This window comes from Porites lutea, chromosome 1 (genome assembly GCF_958299795.1).
Source record: "Porites lutea chromosome 1, jaPorLute2.1, whole genome shotgun sequence".
Classification (NCBI taxonomy): Eukaryota; Metazoa; Cnidaria; class Anthozoa; order Scleractinia; family Poritidae; genus Porites; species Porites lutea.
The window spans coordinates 32,718,706-32,729,457 of NC_133201.1; the positions used below are offsets into that span (position 1 = coordinate 32,718,706).

General features: G+C 38.5%; 1 protein-coding gene across 1 annotated transcript; it reads left to right on the forward strand.

Moving 5' to 3' along the window:
- The first annotated feature begins 763 nt into the window (after positions 1–763).
- Positions 764–1,776, forward strand: LOC140922640 (QRFP-like peptide receptor). Its single transcript, XM_073372629.1, has one exon. It carries the CDS (start codon positions 799–801, stop codon positions 1,774–1,776), a length of 978 nt encoding a protein of 325 aa, XP_073228730.1. The 5' UTR covers positions 764–798.
- Positions 1,777–10,752: the final 8,976 nt, after the last annotated feature.

Genomic DNA, 10,752 nt, shown 5'->3' on the forward strand with positions numbered 1-10,752 from the left:
GCAATTATTTTAGTCACTTTTCAAGTAGTTTTATTGCCTTTCTTGTTGCAAGTTATTAGTTAAGAGACCTTCTGTATTTAGCTGTTAGCTACTGTTATAGTTTCTATTGTTTTGGTTGTAAATATTATTAGCTTATTGTAGCTTTTCTTTATTCTTGCAGTTTTAGTGTTACTCGTTCCCGTATTTTTTGTTTCGTCTCAATTCAATAAACTCGTAAATCTTAAGCTCACTCTGTGTTGTTCTTGCGTCGACCGTTTTTGGCCGTCTTACAAGTGGATTAAGTTTCTTAATGTCTTTGTTGTTCCAGTTGGCTTTCTACAGAACGCTCAAAGAATTTGGTAATAGAGTGAACGGAAACCTGACGAAGTCAGCTTAATTATTTAAATGGATCGGAAATGAAGTTGGCTTGTCACACAGTATATGTGATCGATCGGCCCCTTTGGCAATACCAGTAATAACGTGCTGTCTCCGTGATCAGCTGCTGACTTGGATTGAAGCAGAGCTGGAGCCGAACTTCTACCCAGGGGGTACAGAAGAGTGAGCAAGCAGGACTGGAAAGCTCTTTGGAAGTTTACAGACTTCGGTATTACGACGTCGTAATCCATTTATCAAATACTTGCTAATTGCATTCAAAAAGCTTCGTCAGTCATTCAACGAGTAGTTAGCGCAGACTGAAATTGAGGCTTGCGAGTCAGGCGAGTGTGGGAGTTCTTTTTCGGAATGGCCGCAGAGGTGAGTAATAATACGACAGCAAGCTCCAGCCCTACACCGCAGTGTCCAGCTTTCTCCGAACCGTACATGGAGCAAGTTCTCAAGTGTGTTGCCTACTCAATCATATTGTTCTGTTCTCTCGTTGGAAATGTGCTTGTTATTTGCGTGGTTCTTCTAAACAGGCATATGCGAACTGTTACAAATTACCTTATAGTCAATATGGCCGTAGCAGACCTACTCAACACGGCATTCAACATGCCTATAACCATTTCAGTGATCTCGGGCAGCCAAATCGAATGGTCTGAAAGCGTCGCTGCAGAAATTTTATGCAAGTTCATCCCCTTTAGCCAGTCTCTCTCCATTGCAAGCTCGGTGTTCAGCTTGACAGCGATAGCTGTTGACCGTTTTCTAGCGGTTATGTATCCTTTAAAACACTACATCAGTTTCCATGCAGCCTATGTCCTCATTGTGGTCGTCTGGATTGTAGGGATTGCTGTCAACTCTCCGTTTCTGTACGCACAAAAAATTATCGTGTCAGAAGAAGACGGGGTCAGAATTTCATACTGCGAAGAAATTTGGACCCCAGTTTTCGGAGAAAATGCGGCTAAAGACTTCACCATTGTTTTATTTGTATTGCTTTACGCAGTTCCACTTCTGACAATGTCTGTTCTATACAGTTTTGTGGTTTACAAACTTTGGGTTAGAAAAGAGCTTGGGAATCAAACGACCGAGAACCAACTCCGCGCCGAGAAATCCAGAAAGAAAGTTCTCAAGATGCTAATAGTAGTTGTGACTCTGTTTGCTCTGTGCTGGCTCCCAATATATATTATCCAGTTTATTCGGTTTTTTGGGTTCGAGAGGTTTCCCTGTGGACCTCCGCCTGTTTTTGCTTTTCTTGCCTACTTCTTGGGTCATACAAACAGCGTTTTAAATCCCGCCATTTACGTGATATTCAGCAGCAATTTTAGAAAGGGTTTTAGGGACGTTCTCCTTTGCCGATTTCGTCGTAGCAATAGTCCAACAAACCTTGCGCGGTACGAATGGTACCGCCTTCGGCGCAGATAACACTTCCCTGAACAGTAGAGCCTCGCCTATCGCTCTCTCTTGCTAGCGCAGGGCCTCGAAAACTTCAACGGCCTTGAGCAGGCGGTGTGCACACTGGGATTGCGATGCATTGTGGATGTAAAATTTTCAAGATGGCGGGGAAGGTCGAGAAATTTATATGCTTTATATTTCGCTAGAAATATAGTTCTTTTCTGAGAAAGTCATCCACAATTACATAACTTATAATTATTTAGGCTTTTTCTGTGAAGGAAAAAAATCAACATTCCTCATTACAATCTAAAACACGGAGCACGAAGATTCATCCTCTACGAGCATGAAATTTGAACCCGTTGTTTGGAGAGCTATAATTTCTATCGTAGTGCTCAGTGACGACAGAAACTAGTCTCAAGTGTCTTTACAAAGATTGTTCTACGCCGAGGTATAAACGCGCCCCAACGCTCCCCACTTTTAGAAATAGTTTTTTCGAATTAAAACCGACATGTTTTCATAACAAAATGTGGCCTCGCACAGACGTGACATGTCACTGGAACTGACACTCTTGTAATTACAAGTTAATTACAAAATAGTTCATTGGTTATATACAGGAGCATAAAGCCTGTGGACGATTGCACATAACAAATGTCAGATTTACGAAAAAAATATATGAATGAAAAATGGCCCACTGAAGTCTGATTGCAAACAAAAAACAGGTGTACCCGGCGACTGTTTTCTGTAAAATATCTGTTCGGAGAAGCAAAAATTACCTAGAATTTTCTATTGCTTGAGGAAGGCTAAAAATTTCTAGATGACCGTTCCATTTATGAAAAATTTTCGAAGCTTTTCTAATAAATTTCCTACGATTTTCTAAAGTTTAATTCTTGCGCATTTCACTCCCCCAGGTAAGCTATTTTTCGTAGAAAAAGGAAACCTTTATTCGAGAAAAGAATACTGAAACCCTTGTAATTTCGAAAAGACTTAAGTTGCCCTAGTATGACCGAACAGATGCAAATTTTATAGCGCTGCTTAGAATGCATTTCTAGAGATCTAAAAGTACTCAGGATACCTTAAAAAAAGGTTTTCAAAGCATTTACAAGGACACCGTCGTCGGGTGCCCCTAAAAAAAATTACACCAAGTAAAATGATGTGATGCATGTGAAGCCTCTGATAGTGTAATGAAAGCACCTGAATATTTTTTTCCCCAAAGATAAGAAATTAACTTTAAATAAAGATAAACCCTGTGTAACGGGGGCGGATATTGACATCGGGTTTCTTTCAGATCAGTTCAAATATTCAGATCAACATCGCCGTCGGAGAAACGTTTTATAGACAGAGAATCCCGAGCATCGATTCTAACTTGTTTATTATACTTGAAATTCCCGTAAAAACTGAAAATAATAATCGAAAAGCGAGCAATTACAATAGATTCTAAGATAATTCTACTGAGCGCACGTGGTATGCATGAAAACGATTACCTAGAATAACTCTAATAATATAACGAAATCACTAAACCTAAGAAATAACAATACTACTAGGACTGAGCTTAAAAACTATAAAACAAGGAAACATACCTCTTTCTCCGATAGAAACTATCTTAATGGCACACGCGTCTTTCTTACTTTCGATCCGGACAATTCTCTATGTGACACTGAAAACTGATCCGACACACGCAAAATACAAAGAAGCTTCAGATGATTAAAATAGAAACGGAAATGACGCGAGTCACGCAACGAAAAACTAATAGCTAACATTTACACCCTGTACATTTTGAAAACAGCTACCCTTTATGAAAAAAAAGTGGTGAGAGAAATGCATGAGTAGTGTCATGTAGAAGCCACCAAGCTGGCATTCTAGTCAATGGAATATTCCCATTGCATGTTCTTATTACACTTGAGGGTCAAATTAATAAATATCTCTGTTTAAGACTAGTGTGTGTCTGTGTCTGTGTGGGTGGATGTTAGGATTATTGTAATTTAGAGGAATTTTGAACAGCTAGGCAACAAACTGCTTATACACTGAGGTCAGTCAACCTATTTACCCCAAGAACACAGTTATATCAAGAGATTTGCATATATTTTGGTGGCTTGAGTTAATGCAGTTTATCTCATAGATGTACCAAAATAATTATAATTGGGGAACCGAGGCTAAGAGAAAAATAGTCGACGGGAAAGGGACCATCTGTTGTAGTTAGTTTTTTTATCTCAGGTAATTTTTATTTTTCTTTTGTTTTGGGTATTCTAATGTGTGCAAATGGAGTTCAAGCAAAAGAAAAATAACATTTAGCTGAGATAAAAAAAATAACTTCAAGATATCCAAAGTGGGGAAAAGGGGGTACTACTGGGATCCACCAAAGTAAAAATTACTAACCCAAAAGACTGTACTAAAGTATATCAACAACATGCAAGGAAAATTAATATCCGTGACTATAAAATGACAGCACTGAAATACTAATCACCATGCCAATATAATAAAATGTGAATACATTTACCCAAAAGTTTGCTCCGAAATAACACCTATGACATAACATTTGAATTAAACAAAAGTAGTTGGAGGGAGGGGGGTCACAAGAAAGGAAAGGGGTCTCCCTACATGTTGCCCCTGATTAAAGTAGATTTGTAAACATAGAAAGGATTTTCTCATTTTGAATTAAAAGAATTATTATTGTCATACAAAACATAATTGCGATGACATGTGTTTGTACATACTGATAGAATCATTCATATTAAAAAAATAAAGGCAAAGACTATGAATGTCTCCTAGGCTCAATTCTTGTAACTTAATCTGCTTGACTGTAAGAGGATTAGTAATCACAAATACTGAATGCCATTTTCAATTACAAACCTTACATTCTGTGACTCATACCAATTGTATAGAAAGCAAGGATAGTATACTAGTTTGCAGTATTTCTTCATTAGGTTTTTATTTAAGACTAAAGATCCCTGAAGAAAGTAGTGCTCAAAATTATTTATAAATAGGACACAACTTACTGTACATGTATTGATATGTTTATTTACTTTTCACTTACTTCATGTGTGATAAATACAGTAATTGTAAAGCAAATAACAAATGCAAACAGGGTGCCAACAGAGACCTAAATCCCCATAAAGCTGACTCGTTAATGTTCTCTTATAGTACCTGGCTAATGTTTTAGGGCTATCTTGTCAGAAGGAAGCGATGTATGACATTTTCAGACTGCAGACTGCAGACTGCATGAGGCAGCAAGACTGTAAATTGAACGAAACCAAAAATATCGTAATCAAGGTGGCGTCATCATTAACATTACCTTTTTCCGAGAAGTACATGTAAGGCCTAGAAGCAAATTACACCGACCTGATTCCTGAAGGAGTTGTTGGCTGTTCGTCTCGTATTGAAGAGAGCAGGATAATGTCTGCTGATGTCACAAACTCGCTCATGAATCCATAGCAACAGGCTAGCAATTTAGCCTGCATCACCGACGAAACTAAACTCTGGTTATATAAGTCTGTCTGTGAAACAAAGCCAGGATCCTAATTCTACGGGGGCCCCAACTGTGTACTAGGATTTGAGCATGAGCAATGATTGGCCTGTTAAAAAAGCCATCGTCGATTTGCCTATTTAGAAATTCAAAATGCACTTTCGGTAATTCGTCGAGTCCAGGTAGGATCTGTTCGGTTTAGATTATTTGGCATATCCTTAAATACTGCTAAGATGAAATACGTCATTTAAAAGGTGTTAAATTTCTGTGATCTATCCTAGTTGTTTTTGTAGACGTAACTGTAGTGAGCACGAAGTGCTCGCAAACTAAAGACTTTTTTTTTTACAGAAGACTACTATTTAGACAGGTATTAATGGGCATTGCTACTTGTCATTATCAATTCACAGTAATTAAAGAAGGATAAAGAATCAACGCAATTAGTGATATGCCGGGTCAGTCAATAAAGAGTCGCGTCGATGAAGAATACCCAACAGCATCTTGGAAATAAGGCCAATTTAACTGCGCAAAAACATCAACCTTGTTCCCAGGCTAGTTTCTCACTTTCACACGACGTTATTCTAGATTTGTCGGTGAATTCTCCATGGTACCAAACAATTGTACTCTTAGTGATATGCCTAAAGGTAGGTAATCACGATTTTGACAATTCAATTTCGACTCCACAAGGTTTAGATATGCAAAGGATGCGCTTATCACTTTCTGTTTCACGCGTGTATCTTGTGATACTTGTCAGCTCATAAATGATATGAAATGTGCAAGTGCATCAGCTGACTGTGTAACTTTATGCCATAGTGCAACAGTGATTAATATCACGATATTTGACTTAAAGCCACTTCCTACTTTTCTCGATAACTTCATTATGTTTGGGTCTTCACTTCCCTGTATACTTCTAAATAAAAAAAATTGTGTGGACTACTGAGTTTATCATCGTCTGAACTTGAAATTACGATTACGACAGTACCCATTGGCCCTTTTGTCGTTATCTTATCACAGATAAAGGAACTAGAAGTGATAAGGATATTAGAAATGATTTTACGATTTTATACGTACGTGATCCCATCATACAGATGGTATACGATGGTATACGATCTTCGCAATCTCCAAACCAATTACATGCCTGTCCTTGGTCCTAATATTCCTTTCTTGGTCCTCTATGCGAAGAACGAGGTGGCCGCCAAAATCGTCCGAGTTTATATGCCGATTGTGAGTAATCCCCGGGAGGACTCCGATATAAAAGTGAAGGGGCTGCTAGTCGGAAAATTAATTTAAACCCCTAAGGGAGGCTAATGTGGGTGTGGCTCAAGCTTAAACTGACCCCTAAAGGAGATTTCTGTCAGGTCAGCGTCACGGCTTTTTTTTTATTTTTTATTTTTGCAAATATCTTTATGCACAGCCCTAAGCGATACCTGAATGAGCATATTTAGTTACTTTCAGTCCCAAACAACCGAAGTGAGACCAAAATCTGCAAACGACGAGCACCTACGTCACTTTTGTATGGGATTCCTCCTGGGGAAGCAGATCACCATCTGTGTATGTTCCACTTGATTTTTTCGTAAGGTCAATGATTACCATCTTGTGAGAGTATTGGCTCTGCTTCACTTAGTTAAGACTTCGATGGATGACAGGTTTCATGGTGAGAAGTAATGGTGTCCTGACATTCGTGTACTTTTAACAGTTGGGAAAAACCGCGTGAACTTCCATACTTTATTTTCTTGTTACTTTCACTGATCGATGTTGCACGATTCGAAATTAATGTTGAAACTTTACTATTTGCGTGTGCCAACTTCTTTATTAACTGGCTGCGATACAAAAGTAGCCTTGGACTCCGGACTGTCTCTTGGAGCGTGAAAACAAAAGCTGACCACTCTTAATAGGAAGAAACAGTCAGTAAAAGGAAGAAACCTTCTAATTGGTCTTTTGATCAGTGGAAGGTAAATAAAGGAAAAATAGTAATTCGCCGTTCACAGTCCAGTACTATCGCCCCATGTTAGCGAATACAAGACAGTCTTGGATTCTGGATCCCATTCCATGGATTCTGGATTCCAGTCTTTTCCAGTGGAACTTGGATTCTAGATTTCATTCGCTAGTTAGTGGGCTACTTGAGCTCTATTCTGGATTCCAAAGCCCTGGATTCCGGATTCAATAAGCAAAATTTTCCCGGATTCCGGGTCCTACAAACAAAAAGTTTCCAGATTCGGGATTTCGGATACCCTTACATGGTGCGAAGTACTGGTCAAACATTTTCTGACCTGTTCACGCATATATAATTGAGCAGTAGGAAATTTACTACTTTTCTTCTAACGTTCGATTTTATAATATGATGGATCGGAGTAACTTCTGGTCAATGCAGCTTTTTCAGACGGGACCACATTTTAAGCTAGAAGAGGTTTGGTTCGGAAAAGGTATTTTTCCGTCTTGACATAACAGACTTCACAAGAATGTTCGAGGCAGTGGAAAATTAAATGAAGCTTGGAAAGGTATCTTTTACTTGTTGAACTAATTTTTGAACAATATATATCATTGGCAAAGGGGAAAAGGGAATTTTAATATAGTTTTGGTTGAAAAATGAGGCATATCTTTCTTAAAAGTGGCAAGTATTTAAATAACTGAGGATTTTACTGTGACAGCAGCCGGTATCGTCACGCAAAGCAAATTGAACATTTGCCTAAATTTGAGTTGAAACCTTCATTTCTGAATCGCGTTGTGCCACAAGTTTCATTGCATAACTTGACAAAATAGCTATTAATCTTTAACTAAAACATGTTTTTAGGTCTAGTTTAGGTGCCACTTTTGAGAATCTTCTGATGATTTTTAATTGGATTAGGGAAATAAAGACGACCAATTTTTGCTGATTACCGAAAGATAATGCCTAAATGGTATTGGAACAGTAAGAAGACGTAATATGCTTCCAAATAATTGCAAATAGTCTAGGATTTAATGACCCGAAGGACTTTAGAACGATCGTTAAAAAACCTGTATAAAAGGGACTAAAATTTGCATATTTTAGCCGCTAACGGTCGTCCAGCAATGAAATGCTGGGAATGGCAATAAAATAAACAATTTCCTCATTCTAACTGCAATTTCGTTATTAGGATGGATAGTAGTATTGATGGTAAAATTATAAGGGGAAAGTTTTTTCTTGTCCGAAATCGAGTGGAACGTTTAATAATGAACTGTTTAATAATCTGGCAATTTTGCTGTCATTTATTCACATATCACAAACTTCTTCCAATTTAAAATTATGCGTGGTATTATAGCCAATCAGAAACGGATAAATATTTAAATTAATAAGAGTGTAATTATTATGATCTTTCTTTACACTGATCAAAGTTACTAAAGTTTATATATTGTTCTTACAGGTTAACAGCTACGAGTAACACAAAATCAAGAAACAGTAACACCAACGACGAAAATAACTCAACATCTGGTTTACCGTATTCACCGCCGAGTTTGTTGCTGTAGTAACGGTGAATCTCCTTGCCATCATTTTATTTTATAAAGAACAGAAGCCTTCGCACTCGCAGCATGTACTTGGTTATAAGCTTAACCGTGGCGGATATGTTGGTTGGAGTCCCATCCGGGGATTTTTTTCAATTTGTTCTCGACCGGCGATGTCGCCTTGTAAAGTTGAATTTATCCTGGGAAGTTTCAATTTCATTAAGTAGTTTTAATTATTTCTTTGCCCTTGTCTCCCTGACAAACATTGCTGTGATTTCTTTAGAGCGATTTCACGCCACGTTTCGTCCATTTAGGCATCGACTTATCAAGAGATGGGTCTACGTGGTGGCAATTGTTGTTGTCTGGGTTTTTTCCTGTAATTGTTTCAGTCATTTGGGTGACAGAGTTGCTTTATTTCATTGGATATCACCTTTACATACTGGAATCCTACTGTCTTTTGTGTTTAATTGTTACCTTCATTTCTTACACGTCCATTCTGTTTAAGTTTCGTTTCGGAGCTCATCCCCAGCGCCATTGTGCAGATTGTGCAGCTGCTTTAAGACAAAGAAAACTAACTGTCACATTGTTTATAACAACTTTAGTATCTTTACTGTTGTGGCTACCATACAATATTTTTCTTTTTGTTGACTGGTCAACTGATATTCTCAATTCCCTTTCTTTCAAAGAATATTTTGATTTGATTTATTCATTGAGTTTTTTCTTTTCTGCAAACTCCCTTGTAAATCCCATTTTATACACAATCAGGATGCTAGACTTTAAAAGAGCTCTGCTCTCATGGTTTAGACGTCATCAAAGAGAAAATGTTGCTATCCCGCTAAATCGTTACTAATGGGGGGATATCGGAAAAATTAATTAGTCAACTTTGTAATAAGTAGCTTAGAATTAAACAAATGGAAGACACCCTTAATGCACTTGTGTAAAAACATACATAGAAGCACATTTACAGCTACATTAGGCTGTATGTTAAGGAAGCTGTACGGAAGAAATAAAGATTAGACGTGATGAAGAAGTGCTTAAAGTGTGTTCAATTGGGAACTCTGTTTTGGTGGAATGTAATGTAGGAAGATAAATGAGGATATGTTAATACTTTGCTGGATAGCCATCGCGGAAGGCAGGAAAACCATACAGGAAAGATACCCCTCATCAACTGCCTCTTTCGAATAACCGCGTCAGTTTGTTTACATTCCCGTTCGTCTCCACTTCACGCTGATTGGCCGAAATCTGACATCTCAGTCGACGGGGAGCCACAGGGAAATTGGAGGCGGAATTCAAATTCCAAAGGCGTTGTTGTAAGCTCTACTTCCTTTTCCCGCCCCGCCGCCAGAGCGCCCCGGAGAGCTTACTTGCAGGCTAATGGAGGGACTGCTGTTATTCACCAGGAAAGCATTTATAAAAACAGTGAGGGTTGGGGGGGAGGGGAAACGACTGCGTAGTAAGATATTACTGAATTTTTACATCACCAATTATCCATTATTTTTCTTCGTAGTTATGCACCTATTCGCCGTAAAAACTATAACTAAACTATAACTAAAGTATCAGTATCAATAAAGTATCAGTTAATTTGAAAGTGCAATAAGGAATTCTTTTTAGCCAATATCTTAAAAAGCGAGCCGCAAATGTTGCTCAATTAAGACAAACTAGCCGGCGTAGCATGGCGGTTTTGGTTGCTGAGTAATAAAGGCGGGCGAGGGCAGAGAAACCGCGAGGAGATTGGGTCGGGAGCAACTGAAAAAAGGGTTTTATTTTTCTCGCGGCTGCGTCGCTCGTTCTCGCGTGCTTCGGCGCTCGTGCGCCCGGCTCGACAAAACCACCTTGCTACGCGGGCTAAAGACAAACAAGTCAGACTAAATTGGCCCGTGTCTTGTTCCAGTCGTTCATAACACCGGCACGGTCTCTATTTTGTTGTTGAATTTGAACATAACCGGCATCGTGTCATTAGCATACACCGTTGCCACCCCTTACTAGTAACATGCACCTTTACACCTGAACAAAATACTACTAATAACAACTATAACTGAAAATGGATATTAATGAAGTACTGTCTACTTTTTAATCGAGCCACAGTTGTT